At 37.3% G+C, this 18,336-nt stretch overlaps 1 protein-coding gene across 4 annotated transcripts in view; it reads right to left on the reverse strand.

Moving 5' to 3' along the window:
• LOC131038657 (mitogen-activated protein kinase homolog NTF3) overlaps positions 1 to 18,336 on the reverse strand; it is a 54,487-nt gene that overhangs the window by 35,068 nt on the left and 1,083 nt on the right. For all 4 annotated transcript variants that reach the window (XM_057971156.2, XM_057971155.2, XM_057971154.2 and 1 more), the window contains one exon: positions 17,744 to 18,219. In XM_057971156.2, coding sequence (XP_057827139.1) covers positions 17,744 to 18,166 — 423 coding nt within the window. In that variant the 5' untranslated portion in view covers positions 18,167 to 18,219. The remainder of the gene's footprint in view (positions 1 to 17,743; positions 18,220 to 18,336) is intronic.

Below are 18,336 nucleotides of genomic sequence, written 5' to 3' on the forward strand. Positions count from 1 at the left end.
ACGAAATATTTATACACCAGGATTTACAAATAATCCAAGATTTTGCCACAGGTTACCTGGAGTTATTTGTTTAAAACTTGGAAAGTACAAAAGAAATTTTGAAATGAAATATTTACATATCCAAATTTTAACAAAGGATTTACATCCAAATTTTCTTCGGAACTCAAGTTGGTTGCCACTAAAATGGAAATGGATCTGGAAAAATCACATCCAAATTTAAGCATTTTGAAATCTAGATGAGGTGAGAGAATGATGCCTGGACAGGTGGAATAGAAGGAAAGGTTAATGTTGCACCCAGCAATTATCAAATATTGCAAAATCCAAGATGAAAGTGCTGCAAGATTAAGGTGAAACAAGATTAATTTGAAATGCAGACACGTATCAGACTTGGATGATTTTTAGATGCAAACCATCAAATTTCAAAAGGAGAGGCAAATGATGCAAGGACAAATTTCAAGGGAGATGCATTTAAATTGATGAGTTTGGATCTGGGTTCTTTTCAAAGGAGAAAATCCCCTGCATTCCAAATTTTCAGCTCCAAAAGAGGACCAGACACTTAGAGTTTTATACAGCCAGATCCATAACCAAGTTCACATCTGGAATAAATTGAAACCTAAGGAATATAAAAAACAAATCCAATGCAAAAAGCTATATGTTGCAACAAAAGGAATTTCAAACCCTGATTTCATTTGCACCATTTTGGTGCCACTTATATGCCTAAGGAGCCTTGAAACACAGACAGGCCTTATAATTGAAATCCAGTTTATTTTAAGTTCAGGTCTAGGTTTAAATAAGGTACATCCTAGGACCTTGTGGACATTTGAAAAGGGGCCAAGGTGCCCTAATATCCAATATGTCAAGATAAAATAAAACCTTGAGGTAGGATAACACCACAGAATACTCCTTATGGAAGGAGCCACTCCAAGCTGTATCTTGAAGAGATCCCAAATATGTAACATTCTTTTCACATATCCTTTCAATGGTAATTGCCTCCCTTATATAGACCTCCTCTTAATACCATAATGGAGAGGTAATCTTAAGAAGGCCTACTCATCACCTAATTTAATTAATTACACATGTTGTCCACATGACCTAATATTAACTTAAGGGATGTGAGCCAAATGTCAGCATCTCCATCCAGTTATATACAATATCATATCATATCCCTTGGTACATAACACAGAGACAAAAACAAAATAGAAGATCAATCTAGGTAATTCAATGTCTTTTTATAATTTTTAAATTCTAATCCAGGTTATTTCTTCTTGCAAAGCAAGACTAATGAACAGTGACTGGAAGCATGGTAAATTCAAATGGGAATTGCATGGAGATAAACAAACTAGTTGGAGAATTTCTATGATGCTGTGAGCATGATGCATTGGGCATAATAAAAACCAATGGATGCAAGCAATTGCATAAGGAATAGAGCTATCCATAACTGGATTTCTCCATGGATAACAGAGCTAATCCAGGATGCATGAGAATCACTTCAGAATATCAGGACATCACCAGAAGGCCTAGCATAAGGTTGAGTGTCAGTTAATTAAAACAGGAATGGGCATGCATATTGAAGAAAACAAAACTGGCTGATGATCAGATTTAATCCTGATTTTCTACTGCAGTATCTTGGCTATATAAAGAACATACTTTAGTCAGTTTTTATGATTTTCATTTTAACATTTCTTCATTTCAAGCACCATTGGTCTAAGACTCTAAAGATTAGGGCCAAAAAATTAATAAACCATTTTATTATGCTTTATGTTTTACCAAAGATTCAACAAGGAGACTACACATTACAAGAATCTTATGAGTTCAATCCAATATTTCATCACTTGTTTTGTATCTGAATTAGTGAATTTATATGTCATTAATACATATGATATTCATTGACAAAGTATTGTTACTTTGATTAAAATTGTTCTGTTGGTGTGATTTCTAATTGAAGAATGGAAGTTAATCTGCGATAATTAAAATGTATGCATATACAAGGCTGTTTAATGAACTGGATTACTCCTTTGTTTTAGAGTGAAATCTAAAGTCATTTTTGCAATGAACTTGCATGTCAATGTAGGATTGAGAAAAGGAAGTTAATCTGGAATAATTAAATTGTATACACATCCATGGTTGTTTAATGAACTGGATTACTCCTTTCTATCAATTTGAAATCTTAAGTCATTTTGCACTGAACTTGTATGTCAATGAAGTTTCCTAGTGAATGCATTTTCGATTTCATTTCAATCAACAAATAAGTGTATGACATGATATTTCTGTGTAATTCTGAGACACAAGATATTTTTCTCCCTAACTCTATAGCTTTTGATATCTTTTTAGATTATGTTAAGGATTTTTTAATTGGTTTCCCTTCAAAATCATTTTGGATTCTTGTTCCTTAAGTTCAATAAATCTTCAAAGAAACGCAAACCATTTAAGTGCACTAATTGGACGCCAGGATATCATAGCCCCTTGTAAACACAAAGGGTTTGCATGCTGAAATTTCCAACTAATGGCTACTTATCAAAAGGTTTTGATCCTTGGGAAGATTAAATAATCCTCTACAAGCAGAGCGTGCTAAGAACTCCACTCTCACCAGTGGCATGCCGAAAGCCACATCAACAGACTCAAGTTAAAAACTAAAAACTTCAAACCCTTCTCAATCTCCCTTATAATATCCTGGCAAATCAAGCTCTTCCTAAGATCACAACTACTACTTTAGACCAGTTTGGTACAAGGTAAGTTCAATCTGGATAAACTTCTCACCAATTGTGAAGATATTTCCTGAGCTAAATCAATTAATCCAAATGTTTGCAGGGCCTTGATCGACTTTGAGAAATCTTATAACAAGAATAGCATTTTATTGTTCTAATGCTTAGTGTTGGGCATTGGGTATTCTTTTTGTAGGATGGTGGAAGTGCCATCTGGAGATGCTTCAACACAAGTTGATATAAATGGAGAGTTAATTGAACCCTATTTTTTGGCAAAGATCTAGTAGACAAAGTTTCCTTTGGGCCCTTCCCTTTTTATGATTGATGTTGAATCCTTGAATTATTTATTGAGAGATTCTTTTTTAGGTCCTTCAGTGAGGAGCATCTCCCTTCCTAATCATTCTATATTGGATGAAGTTCAAACTTTTACAACACTTATCTTTTCCTATGCTTGAATAAAACAATTTTAGCAGCTCTCTGATAGACTTGGCATTTATTCCTCTACTTCTGATTCTAATCTTGCAATAGATAAATTTTTAATGTCAGGTTGGTCTTCTTCTCCTCTTGATTGGTTAAGCAATTTGGGTTGGTCTTGGGAGGATCTGATAAAATTGCTAAACATCTTAGAATTCCATTTGCTTTGAACTCCTCAATTAAAGAAATGTGGCAATGAGTTTCTGATAAGATAAATACAAAATTACCAAGTGGCTAGGGCACCCCCTTTCTTTGGCCAGGAGTTTTCAAGTTTGTCATTAAAATTGTCTTCTTATAGTATTTATTATGCTTCTTGTTGAATGTTCTTTAATAATCATGTAGATAAGTTGCATAAAATGAAAAGAGACTTCTTGTGTCTGATCACTAAAACAATTGGTGGACTGGGCATGAAAGATCTTAGAACACAAAGCAGTTCTTTTGCAGTTAAGTCGATTTTCAGAGTTGTTAAGGGTTGTGAACCTCAGAAGGTGTCGATTAAACATAACATTATCCATGGGTCCCCAAGGGTAAACATGGCAGGTAAGGTAGTCATCTTGTTGAACTTATATTTGGCTCTTTTGCTGTCAGAACCAGCCAGCAAGATCCATTTTAATTGAATACATTCAGAGACAAAGGGAATCTGTAATGCATACTGTACTAAGGCATGATGTATTCTCCTAGTCATAAACCTATTGCCAAGCATTTAGGCCAAATTGGTGGAACCTTGCTAATAAAAACAAAACCTTGGCTGTTAGATTATGGTGTTCTGCAACGGGTTAGTTCACAAGAGTCAAAAGACCTTTACTAAACTCATAATGGTAAACTCATCCCTTGAGGTGATATTAAGCTGGCCTTAAAGTTCCTGAGTCTCGAAGAAAGACAATCAATTTTTAAACATAAATCTAAATGAATATTAGCTGACCCTGTTAGAACATGGGTTGATAGGTTCAACATTGTTTGGTGTTCTCGTATTGAGCACAAAAAGGCTTGCTCTAGATGGATGCTACTGCATCAAAAGCTTGTTATTGGTTCCACCAATAGCATTTGTAGCCTTTGTGTTGGTCTTTGTTCCTTTTGTCCAAATGATGAGTACTATTCGTGTATTTTTATGTCCATTTGCTAAGGTTGTTTAAAAAAATTTACCATTTATTGGGGCTAAATATGCTAGCAAAGATTCTATTTCTTGGATTGATATTCTTTTTTATCACATGACTTTTAACAGGCACATGACTATATTCTGTAGGAAGTTTTAGTTGTAATGTCCCCTACTAGGGTTTGCTCTATTTTAACCATAATTAATCTATTTCAAAGTACTCATGACTTAAACTAACTTGATTAAGAGTCAAGTCTATCTTAACGTGAATCAAATCTGTGATATTCTATCTTTCTTTTAGTCTATCAAGTACTTGCCAATTTACCATACTAGATAATTAAACTTATTGTGATTCATTTATAAATCATTTATTTAATTATTAATTACTAGTTGTATGAGTTATTATGCATTACTGCAGAGCAGTTTCTAAAGATATTATATTAATTATAATTATTATATTAATAATATCTATTATTATATCAATACTTATATTTATAACCCTTATATTATTTTTTTTTGGTCAATATAACCCTTATATTATTCCTTATTCTGATTTTAACATATATACCAATAAATACATTATATTATATTATAAATCATATATATATTTATTAGTTACCAATTTATTAATTTACCAATTATTAATACATTTGCTAGTTACCTTTTGTATAAATCACTAATACCACTACTGCCTAAAAACATAAAATGTTAGTATAATGGTGGCTGAAAAAGCAGACAGATCTGACATGCGTCAGATCTGGTCTGCCACTATATATTAAATATGACTGTCATACTTATTGCAGTTTATATTGATATTACTATTAAATTCTGCATAAACATTATCAGGCTTCATATATCAAGCATACGTATTAAGCCATCCTCATGCATACCACCAAGAACAAGAATGTTTGCTGCCTATGGCTTGCCTAATAGTTCCGATTCTCCTCTTCTATGTGCCCATGCCCCTTTCTAACTGATTTCATTTCCCTTGTATATCCTTTACGTACCCATTCAAGAAAGAGTTTCATCCTTTTCTAACCCAAAGGTTGTGATAATAATCACATCTTCTATTTAAACCGATTCAAAACAGTTGGTTAAGTCAAGTTTACTAACAGTTTTCATTAATATCATTAGTATCGATAATAAAGCCTTTTTACTTCACGATCACAATATCATTACTACCGATGCTAGTAAAGCCTTTTCTCTTCACGATTTTAATAAGTAATTCAATAACACTTTCTTATCCCCCTGATATACCATTAAGACAATATATTCAAGCCTTCGTAATTTGGTTTAAACAAAACTGTGACTGGTGATGATCACGTGCACATACTGTTTCACGTCTTTGTTTCGGGCTGTAAAAACAAACTTCACGTCTTTAGTGTTTCTGCAACTTACTCGAATCTGAATTCATTCTACAGGAATTATTTCTTTAATGGAAATTAAATATAGATCATATATCTTTTCTATAATAGAGCGCTATCATAGTTGTAAGATAAGTTTAGAGATTTTAATAGAATCATATGCCTTGATTTCTGTTTTGAATTGCTGTACATTAATTTTTATGTAATATGTAATATTCTTTTATAATATTTTCGAGTGATTATAATATAATATTAGTTTATTTGATTTGAATATTTCAAGAATATTATTATTATTATTTAAATAAATATTATTTAAATAATAATATTTAATAAATAATTAAGTTTCAAATAATCATTCTTTGGTAATTATTATATTCATTTATGATATATATAATGATCAAGGAGGGGACATGACATTAGTTGATTATGTGGGTTTAGATTTCATAATTTTAATGAAAATCTAGGAACAATGATGTGTTTCACAGTGAAAAAGGGTGCTTACTACCTTAAACAATGAAATCACCTTTTATCTCATTGCTTCACAAGGGAGAGCTTAAAATTTTATCTGTCTAGGGATCAACTTTAAATTTAAATGCAGGATTCTTAATAGCATAAGCATTCACTCTTCTCAGAGCAACCTTCTGCCTTTGAAAACGAGAATTTTCAATTAACAAGTAAGGCTGGAATATGTATCTTTGTTATCACCTTCCCATCCATTTCCATGCCAAAATATTGCTCAAGATTACCAAATTCAGGCAATCCACTGCAATAAATAGAACATATTTTCATTCTTGTTTCAATAGCCATCGTAATTGTTGCAATGTTTGAAGCAAAATCTGGATGTTCGTGTGCCATCAACACTTCCAATATTGCATAGTTGAGAAGAAGCAACACATGTTGAAAATCAGATTCACTGGTAAAATATCTCTTAGTTCATATTAACTCGTAAAGATTACAATTTATAGAAATACAAAACATTGTAGAAATTAATTATATCTAACAACCTAAGTTGACCATAAACAACATAAGAATTTTTTTATTCTAACACCCTCCCTTAATGGTCAATCTATCAAAAACACCAAGTTGCCCCCTGAATTTTACAAATTTATCCGGACTCGGAGACTTGGTGAGAATATCTACAGTCTGATCTGTTGTCGGAACATACCGCAACTGAACTAATCCATCTTCTACCAGCTTGCGGATGCAATGACAATGAAGTTCGACATGCTTGGTATGTTCATGGAAGATTGGATTTTTGGCCAGTTTGAGCACCCCTTGATTATCAGTATACAAGGAAGAAGGACCTGTCTGTGGCATTTTCATGTCAAAGAGCATCCTTTGGAGCCAAACTGCCTCACATGCGGCCTTGACTGTTCCAGAGTACTCAACTTCGGTCGAGGAAAGAGCCACAACTTGTTGCTTCTTGCTGCTCCAAGTGACGGCACTAGTACCCAAACTAAATACGTACCCAAAAGTGGATTTTCTGTCATCCACCAATCCTACCCAATCCAAACCAGTATAAACAATCAGCTTTGGATCGTTGCACCTAGCATACAGAATGCCATAGTCTGAAGTGCCTTTCACAAATCATAACACTCGCTTCGATGCAATCCAATGATCAACTTTTGGAGCTGTCATGAAGCGAGAGATGTAGCTAACAGCGAAACTGATGTCAGGTCTAGTGGTAGTGAGATAGATGAGGCTGCCTACTAGCTGTCTGAATTTTGTATCATCTACTGCAGGTGAATCAGACTCGGCTGATAATTTCAGCCCTTTCTCCATAGGTGTGGAAGTAGGTTTACAATCCTGCATTCGAAACTTATCCAGCAAACTGCGGGCATACTTGGACTGTGAAATAAAGATACTGTCATCACTTTGCCACACTTCGACACCTAAGCAATAATGGAGAAGCCCCAAATCTGTCATGTCAAAAGCTTGGCACAAGTCCTATTTGATTGTGGCAATCAAATGTGCTGAATTTCCAGTAATGATCAAGTCATCCACATAAACAACAAGAAAAAGGATCTCATCACCGGAAAGTTTGACGTACAGATTAGTGTCAAAGGGATTGCATTGAAAACCATGTTCAACCAAATATTGATCAATCTTGACGTACCAAACCTAAGAAGCTTGCTTCAAGCCATAGAGGGATTTTACCAATTTGCAAACCTGATGTTCCTTACCAGGAACCTTGAAGCCAGGGGGTTGAGTCATATAAACTTCTTTCTGCAACTCACCGTTGAAGAATACACTCTTAACATCCATTTTGTGAAGTTTCCATCCAAACTGAGTTGCAATGGCGAGAATAAGACGAATGGTACTCATCTTGGCAGTAGGAGCAAAAGTCTCCTTGTAGTCAATGCCCTCCCGCTGTGTAAAACCCCGAGCAACCAATCTGGCCTCGTACTTATCCAAAGTACCATCTGCATGATACTTGACTTTGTAAACCCATTTATAGCTGATAGTTTTCTTCCCAAGAGGCAAATCAGAAAGAACCCAAGTGTGATTCTTCAGAAGACTATGGTATTCGGTCTCCATAGCCTTTTCCCACTCAGGAATGCCTTTAGCCTCGGAATATGTCTGGGGCTCATGGATGCTGTGAATGTTGGCCATAAGTGCAAAGTTGAATGTATTTTGTTGCTTTCTCTTTCTGCGAGCGGATTTGCCCTCAATAAGCTCATCATCATGAAGATCTCCGATAGTCTTGGCCCACCACTTAGGCCTGAGGGTAGAAGTACCAACATCTGGCATTAGAGGAACAACATCCCCTGGAGTTTCTAGAACAAAGTCATCTGGATGCGAATCCTGTGGAAAATCAGGTGGTGTTGGATAGGTAGATTCCTCATCTTCAAAGTCAGAATGCTTTGAAGCCCTCCCATTATGGGAACCAAGAGGAAGACGAACACCAACATCAAGAGTCTGCATAGACGAAGTCGCAGGATTAGGAGTAGTAGGAGGCATGAATGGACCAGTAGTCTCATCAACCACAACATCACGACTGAAAATGAGACGATCTGTCTCCACATCAATCAACCTGTAGGCCTTGTGGTTGTCGCTGTAACCAGTAAAAATAAGTTTGGCTCTTTGAATCCAACTTAGCATGCTTAGCGTCTGGAATCCATACATGAGTGGTAGAACTGAAGACTTTCAAATGGCCCACTTTAGGCTTACGTCCTGAACAGGCTTCTTCGGGAGTCATCTTCTTAACGACATGTGTAGGTGACCGATTTAGCAGATAGACTACAATGTAAACTGCTTCAGCCCAGTATTTCTTAGGAAAATTTCTATGTTCTATCGTAGAACGAGCCATTTCAATAATGGTGCGATTTCTATGTTCAACTACACCATTTTGCTAAGGGGTGTATGGTGTGGTGAGTTGGCGTTTAATGCCATGTGTAGCACAAAACGTAGAGAAGTCATTGGAACAAAACTCCCAACAAATATTTGACCTTAGAGTGACAATTTGAGAACCGGATTCTTTCTCAACTAAGGCCTTAAACTCCTGAAATGTACTGAACACATCTGAATTATTTTTCAAAAAATACACCCACATTTTACGACTGAAATCGTCAACAAATAACAAGAAGTACCTGCAACAAGTAACAAATGGAGTGTTCATAGGCCCACGTACATCAACGTGAACCAATTGAAGGACCTTGGAGGCTCGCCAAGAATCACCATCCGAGAATGGTGTTCGATGTTGCTTCCCAGCTTGACAGGCTGCACAAACTCCATGATTTTGAGGTTGGATCTCTAGTAGACCAGTAACCAAACCCTCCCAATATAACTGAGAGAGATAGTGCACGTTTAAGTGCCCATAACGTTGATGCCAAAGTGTTCTGATGGATGTACTCCTAGCAACCAAAGCATGCTCTTGAGAATCACCGGAATCAGCAAGTCTATACAAACCATGATCTTCAAGTCCCATAACGATGCTAGTACGGGTCTCCCTATCAACAATGTTGCAGATGGAAGAACTGAAGACAACATCTAATTGAAGAGAATGCCTCCTTATTTGACTGACGGAGAGGAGATTATGTTACATGCATGGAGCATAGTAGGCATCAAGAAATATTAAATTTCTACCTCCTGAGTGAATCTGGATAGTGCCCTTACCAACAACTGTGTACTCTTCTCCTCCGAAGATTACTGAATCCGAAAATGGTTCAAATTTTGTGAACCAATCCCGACGATGAGTAAAATGCCGCGAAGCTCCTGAATCAATATACCAAGCTGAAGAGTGTACTGGATTTGTTGTTCTCTTGGCCATAAAAGCATAGAAAGCAAATTCTTTCTGCTCAAAGTGTTCGACAACATTTGATTTCTGTCGAGACCCTCCCTGATTCATTTGTTCAGAAGCCAATCGAATTCGACACTCGGCCTTCATGTGACCAAACTTGTGACAATAATTGCACTGAACATTCTTGTTCTTCTTGCTGTCCTAAGAAGAACCAGAGCCTTTCGGCTAAGAAGATTGAGCCTTCCCTTTGTTCTTAGCTGAAGATTTGGCAAAGAATGCTTGCTCGGTGGAGGGAGAACTGGTACTGCTTCCAAACTGTTGTCGCCACCGATCTTGTTGTAAAAGCTCGTTACAAAGATCGGAAAACTTCAAATCGACGTCAATGGAAGTGATATTGAGTGTTTCGATGAAAAGCTCATACGAGCGTGGGAGACTCTTCAGAGTAATGACCACCATATCTTCTTCCTCCATTTTTCAACCAACAGCTTCTAGTTGGTCGTGAATATCCTTGATCTTTGTGAGATGCTCCTGAAGAGATGTTTTCTCATCCATCATGATCGTGAAGAGCATATTCTTAAGAAAGAACGCTCTACTCTTGTCAAAGGTTTCATGAAGACTCTTCAAATGATCCCATATTTCCTTCACAGTTTTGTCGGACGGTACTTGAGGTAGCTGCTCATCGGTAACAGAGAGTTTGATGAGCATGATGACTTCCCGATTGCGTTCATCCCATTTGTCCTAATCTTTTCCGACAGTGTCTGGACGTTGAGACATGCCTGGAACAATTGCATCAAGACATCAATACTCAAAAACCATCAACATACACTGCTTCCAGGTGTTGTAGTTGCGGCCATTGAACTTCTGGCTGCTTTCAAGCATAATGTTCATCAGCGATGCCATCACACACCCCAAGGTCGAACTGGTGAAGGCATGAATGCACGAAAACCAGAGGATGAAAATAGAGGGTTTTAAGAAACAAATTCTGCAAGTCGGATTCAGAGGCAGAAACTGAAACCCTGGCACGGTTTTCGAGGCAAAAAATTCAAAAGACTTGGAAAAATCTGATGACAACCCAGTTCAGATCTAGAAAACCCCACAGATTTGCAAATAAAAAAAATTCTGACTTGAAACGAAGGAGATAATCTCAAAACCCTAGCACAGTTTTCAAGGTAAAATTTTCGACTAACCCAGAAAAATCCAACAAAGACCCAAAAATCCTTGCAAAAAACCCAGAAAGAATCTGCAATCAAAATATTTTTTTTGAAAATGAAGGGTCAAATCCGTGGGCTCAAAAAACGATGCACCTAGAAAAATCCGACGACAACCCAGTTGAGCTCTCGAAAAACCCACAACGATTCTACAACTGGGAAAAAAATTCGCCTTGAAACAGAGGGTCAAAACTGTTGAGACATGGACTAGCTAGGACTCGAACCTAGGACCTTCCATACGCTATTAGAGTGCTCTACCACTGAGCTACTGGCCCCTCTTGGACCAGTCCATCATCGATTCAGGTGTGGCTTATTTCCAACATCAACACCCCCCCTTAAGCCACACCTCTCGTGTGCTTGGGGCTCCTAGCCTGGACCTAGCTCTGATACCATGTTGAAACATGGACCAGCTAGGACTCGAACCTAGGACCTTCCATACGCTACTGGAGTGCTCTACCACTGAGCTATTGGCCCCTCTTGGACCAGTCCATCATCGATTCGGGTGTGGCTTATTTCCAACACCAACAAAAACCCTAGGCGATGTTGCAAAAACCCTAGGCGAAAAAAATTTGCGGACCCAAAAAAATCTAATGGTGACCCAATTGAGGTTTCAAAAAACCCACCAAGAATCTGCAATCTAAATAAAATTTCGACTTGAACTGAAGGGTAAAAACCCTAGTCAAATGTGCAGAAACCCTAGGCAAAAAAAATCTGCAAACCCAGAAAAATTTGATAGTGACCTAGTTGAGGTTTCAAAAAACCCACCAAGAATCTGCGATCAAAAAAAAATTGCCCTGAAATAGAGGGTCAAAACCCTAGGTGAAGTTGTAGAAACCCTAGGTCATCAAAAAAATTGCAAATTTTCAAAGAAAAACAGGTTTTGTACCCTAGCTCTGATACCATGTGAAAATCAGATTCACTAGTAAAATATCTTAGTTCATATTAACTGGTAAAGATTACAATTTATAGAAATACAAAACACTGTAGAAATTAATGATATGTAACAACCTAAGTTGACCATTAACAATGTAAGAAATTTTTTATTCTAACATCACCTTCCCATCCATTTCCATGCCAAAAAAATTGCTCAAGATTAACAAATTCAGGCAATCCACTGCAATAAAGAGAACATATTTACATTCTTGTTTCAATAGCCATCATAATGGTTGCAATGTTTGAAGCAAAATCTGGATGTTCATGTGCCATCAACACTTCCAATGTTGCATAGTTGAGAAGAAGCAACACATGTTAGGTGCTGCCACATTGGCCCATAGCTAGAGGATAGGTCTCTATGTGCCGTCGGCAGTACCATAAAGCCCAAAATTGAAACTACTCCAATAGAGTCCTTTATTGCTAACATTGGTCTCTAAGAAAGCTAGTACTTGCAAAACTATTTGGGATAAACTCCAGATTATGTATTTCCTCTTACCATTCTCGTTGTTCCTTGATTTGTATAAGCTGTTAGAACAAAATACTAATCTTGCAAAGTAAGCAACCTAATCCAAGTAGCCCCTCCTTTTGAGAGTAAAACCTTTTTATTGAATTTCTGGGAATGCCCTTATCACAAACACCCTTCATGTCAAGCTCTAACTTTAGACAACTGCTTCATTTATCTTCTTGGTTGTAGTTTCTATCATTTCACATGCAATTGTCTAAAAACACACCCAAATGGGGACAGGAGCCAATACACCTATTGTCACAAAAATTTGCACCCTTGCTAAGCTATCAACTCAGCAACCTAGTGAAACATGGAAACAACCCCAAAGTGTGGGAACTTGCACATGGGGTTGAATCTCCGGAGAAGGCCAGCTCCCTTCCTTACCCAATTGCAGGTGTTGAACCAACCCAACACTAAAAATTCTACACCTAAACCTACTCTAACAGCTTGTAGGAGAAAAGAGGTGAGACAATGCAGAAAGTAAAGAGGTGATGCACCAAGATAAAGAGATATCTCTCTCCCTACCCTGAAATGACACAAGGAATCAATCAAAATACCATGGAGATGCACAAACTTCAATTGTATAAATGACACCAAACACATGTATGTAGGTTAGGGTTTGTTGAATGCCAAAAGGGAAGAAGATTTTCCACAAATCACACTTAGAAACAAGTTAACACAGCATATGTGTGAGAGAAAGCCACAAAATACACACCTCACATGAAGGTTAAAAGACAAACACAACATGCACAATCAAAGAGAGCCAAGGATGATGATTTCAATTCATTCATACAAATCCTCAAGAGATGTGAAAGAGCAAAAGGTAGCTCAAGCTAGTAGGGAGAGAACCTTTTACAATGAGGCTTAACAGCCTATTAATAGCAAACTGGTCGCAGAGAAAAAACCAACGGTCAAAGAGGGGAAACCCTGACTCTAGTGTGTACAAGAGAATGTTAGTTTGGGAAGATGGGAAGTGGTCGGATCTGACAAGAGTGTGCATGCAAGAAACCAAACTATACCCTTACAAGGCAATCCCAAAAAGAAAAGTACTTCTAAAAGGTGGGTTACCTGACAATCTAGGGTTAGAGCACACAAACCTGACATGAAACCCATCAAGCAACCATAAGTAGGCATGGGCTTGGACTCCACTTGATGGTAACCTGCAAAATATAACAAATGCGTCCTTGTAGCTCCATTAATAAAAGTAGACAAGTTGCAATAGTTGGTGAAGCACTAAGATCCTTGAGTGTCGATCATGCCATCTAGAAGTGTTGTTGGTCACCGAAGATCAAACATCGAGCCTTCAGGAAAACATTGCTAAGGACGAGGACTTGAGAACCCTGTTGTTTGAAAGACCAAAGGAACAAGAGGGAAGCGAGAGAGTGACTTTGAGCTTTGAGGTTCAAGAAAACAGTCTAATGCTTACCAAAAGAGTAAGGGTTAGACCAATTCCCCAAAATCCTAAATCCAACAAAGGAAGGGTTTTTGTATTTCAAGGTTCGGGGAACCAATCTAATGCTTACCAAAAGAGTAAGCGTTAGACCACTTCCCCAAAATCCTACAAAGGAAGGGTTTTTGTATTTCGAGGTTCGAGAAAATGGTCTAACACTTACCAAACAAGTAAGGTTTAGACTAATTCCCAAAAATCCGAAATCCAACAAGGGAAAGGTTTTCGTATTTTGAGGTTCGGGGAAACAGTCTAACACTTACCAAAAGAGTGAGGGTTAGACCAATTCCCCGAAACCCAAAATCCGACAGGTTTGGGGAAACAGTCTAATGCTTACAAAAAGAGTAAGGGTTACACCAGTTCCCTGAAATCCAACCAAGGAAGGGTTTATATATTCGGGATTCGAAGAAACGATCTAATGCTTACCAAAAGAGTAAGGGTTAGACCAGTTCCCCAAATTCGAAATCTGACAAAGGAAGGGTTTTCGTATTTTAGAGTTCGGGGAAATGATCTAACACTTACCAAAAGAGTAAGGATCAGACCTGTTCCTTGAAATCTGACAAGGGAAGGGTTTTCGTATTTTGGGGTTCGGGGAAACAGTCAAACACTTACCAAATGAGTAAGGGTTAGACCAATTCCCCAAAATCTGAAATCCAACAACCTTTGGGAAAAGGGAGGGAGAGTGGGCTTGTGGACCCCAAGGACTCAAGGCAAGATGCAAGGGGAGAAGGCTCGAAGACCCACCCATGAAAAAAGAACACTTAAGCATTTTCCCGATTCCTTAACTTGGCGCTTGATCAACTGAGGCAGAACTAGTCCATGGAACATATCTCTAATGGGTTCTCACTGATAGACCAAGGGTGTCATAAAATGACAACAACACTTATTCAAATTGCCATCAATCTTTTCTTCGACTTCTTAGAATAAAAGATTTGGATTCTTCCCTAGCAAAGCATACATACTCATTATCTTGATGCATGGGATAGTGAAACCTTCAAGTACAGTCATATTGAACCCCAAGAAGTCCTACACCTTCAATCTCCTCTAGATAAATTCAATGGGCATAGTAATCCAACATCTTCATAACTTCCCACAAACCCTAAATGGATGATATCATGGTGCTCATAAAAGAACTACAGACGTACACTTCTAATTCTGATATTATCCTCTAACAAATGCTCAAGCTCATGCTCAGCAATCTATTCCTTTGCTGCCTGCTGCTGTTCTAATTCATTAGTTTCATAATCAATCCTCTCTTCATCCTTTTACTCAAATATGTCCAAAAATCCTTGGCTGAAATCATCAAATTTCTACGCCAAAGGTGTGCCCCTGTGTAATCAAACCATGCATGATGCAACCACCACTCATGAGAAGTAGGTAATTAGCAAATTTAATCACCTCCTCAAAGATAAGTAGGTATTTAGCTTCTGAATCCAAACACAAGCTAAAATTTTGTTGGACCCATCAAATGAGAAGACAGTGAGCTTCCCCAATCTACTTTGCATATCTTTGTGAGGTTAGTTCAAGGTGGGTCTCCTTTCATTTCTGGTTTTGGTTTTTTACTTCAATTTACAAAAATTCATATAGGAGATGTCTGCTTAAACCTCAACACTCTTTTGCCCTATATTCAACACAGATAAAGTCCAAGTCAGCATCCTCTTGCTAGTTGAACATATCCTCTTTCTGTGGCATAGCTTCTCTACAAGAAGGTGAATCTCAATAGTCCAATACCAGTCACTGATTTCAATAAGAAGTCTTGGTTTGTCATTAAAGTTGAGCACCATTACCCAAAAGCATAGTGTCATTGGTTTTGTACAGGCATATGCATACTCCAAGCAAAGAGATCAATGAGTTGTCGCAGCCCATCCTTCAAGGATCCCATCATGCTAAAAAAATTCAAGCTCTTTATCTTCATGTAGCATCTTTTGTCTCTTTCTTTCCCTTGGTTGATATCTGATTTCTCTATCACACATTGGCATATGATAACTTTTTCTTATACATCCCTAAAGCTGGCCAGGTCTTGGCTCTAATACCACCTTATAAACCTCAACTAATGCATAAATGAGAAACCCAAAATTACTCCAGCAATAAATTAAAAAAATTGTATATATTATATTTTCCTCAAACAACACACATGCAAATTAAAGCTTACTAGTCTGATACAAATTATTATTCACACCCTACTTGCAAATCTGACAATACCTCTGATGTCCTTGATGAGGCTCTGAAACTCAATCTGCTCCTCGAGGGTTTATATTCCTAAGACAGTCTGATTGCCAAACTTTAAGGTTTTCATCTCCAAATGCCGCAGACTGCTGTATACGGCCATCAGACTCCTGAGAACAAAATCATTTTTTTCGAAATCCATCAGAGAAGTCCTCTTTTCCCTCCAACACTTCTTATATTCCATGCTTTCATTTTTTCCCATTGCGCAATCATAGGCAATCCACTTAACCAACATGTCTGAGAAAACTAAATCTGAACCAGCTAACTGGCAGTTCTAGCAAGGAATGCCCACTCCAACTCAACCACCTTATTCTATTAGTTAACTTACCCTAGACTCAAATACAGCCTATCTATCTACTAATTCTATGCTGCCAGCCACTCACACAATGCTACAGAGTAGGAGTGGATCCCACATTCCCTTAATCTCAAAAGAGGGCATTATAATACATATGAGAAGAGCTTCATACAATCTAGCAGCCACTAAAGAAGGTGGAGAATCGACCCCAACCTTGAGATCATTCATCTTAAAATTGGGAGGAGCAAGGAATGAGAAGAAAAGTTGGAAACAATGAAAACTAAGGACAAAGTTCAAGAATATCTGGAGCTAAAACTGAAAGTCCAGAAAAAATCCCTCCAAAAATGGAATGGAAACAATATCATTATGAAATCAAACTCGTGGTCAATAACTGATTCAATCTGATCACCAACCCAAAATACGGAAAATTTGAGAAAGTCCCCCGTTAATATCATACTACTAAATTTTGACTTGCTGCATCTACTTCAGCATAATTGAAATATTAGATCGGATTGCAAGATTTATTTTTTGCCAAATGGGGAATCTATAAATCAAAAAAGCTGAGCTGATCAACTTGTCAGGTGATACTGCTACTGAAGAGCCAGAAGAGCATCATGGGTAGCGGCCAACACATGGGAGCAGAGTGCCCATATGGCCCAAGTAATAAAAATCATCATCAATTCAAGCCTTCTATAGGAATCGAAGGCCAACTGGAAATTCTTGAAATATTGGAGACTGTTTTCTTATCATATCTATTCTACCAATAGGCAAATCTAACAATCAGAGAGGGGAGCGAATCACATTGCTAGGTAATGATCCTAATGGAGGGACTGAAGAGCCTGAAAAATGGCATCAAATAAACCCAAGGAAAGAACCTGCAGGTTTCCATAGAATCCATCATCATGAGAGCAAAGAAATTTCAAGAATTGCATATCAGAAAACATATGATATGAGGGTTCATATTGGTGTGTGCTAGTTAAGGTATTCTTAAAGAGAGGTCAAGCACCATGGGATAATAAAAGGAAAAGAATAAAAATTTATACAAGTAAATTTAGATTCAAATAAGGAAGCCACTTTTTAAAAAATATGTGCAAAAATTAGAATGGATAACAAGTACAAACAGAGCAGACATAAACTAGCTAATCAATGCCAATTGGATCTTAATGAGCAACAACCACCAACAGATCCAATTTTTAGTATAAGCTTGTATTACAACTCTTATTTTAAGAGACACAACCAAAAATCACAGTTCAAACCTGGTAGATGAAATATTGGCAATGGTCATCCGTGAGCGGTTGAGTAGACCTAATGATCTGATGCAAATCCGTATCCATGAGCTCAAACACAAGATAAACATCATTGAATTTAAACCTCTCTGAAGGTTTCATTATATCCTTCACAGCAATAATATTGTCATGCCTGATCTGACGAAGCAACCTGATCTCCCTAAGAGTCCTCTGTGCATCAGTTCTGTTCTCAAAAACATTGATAATCTTCTTAATTGCAATCTTCTCGTTGGTCTCTTTATTTTGAGCAGAGCAAACAATTCCATATGCACCCTTACCAATTGGCTTTATTGGCACATATTTGGTATCAATCTCGAATATGTTCTGCCATATGTTATAATAATGCTTTCCTTCTGCTGCGATTCCCTTCGGCGAATCCACTTTACTCACCATTCTTATAATTTATCTCAATCTTTCTCTCAAATGTCAAATATCTGCCAATATGTCTGTCAAATAACCAAAAAAAAGAAAAAGACCCAAAATGAAGGTTAGTTCAAAGTTCAGACAAACAATTTTGAAAAAAAATAACTTTAACTTCGTAAAACTGAAAAGTTCTGTTAACA

Source organism: Cryptomeria japonica, chromosome 9, assembly GCF_030272615.1.
Source record: "Cryptomeria japonica chromosome 9, Sugi_1.0, whole genome shotgun sequence".
NCBI classification, from domain to species: Eukaryota; Viridiplantae; Streptophyta; class Pinopsida; order Cupressales; family Cupressaceae; genus Cryptomeria; species Cryptomeria japonica.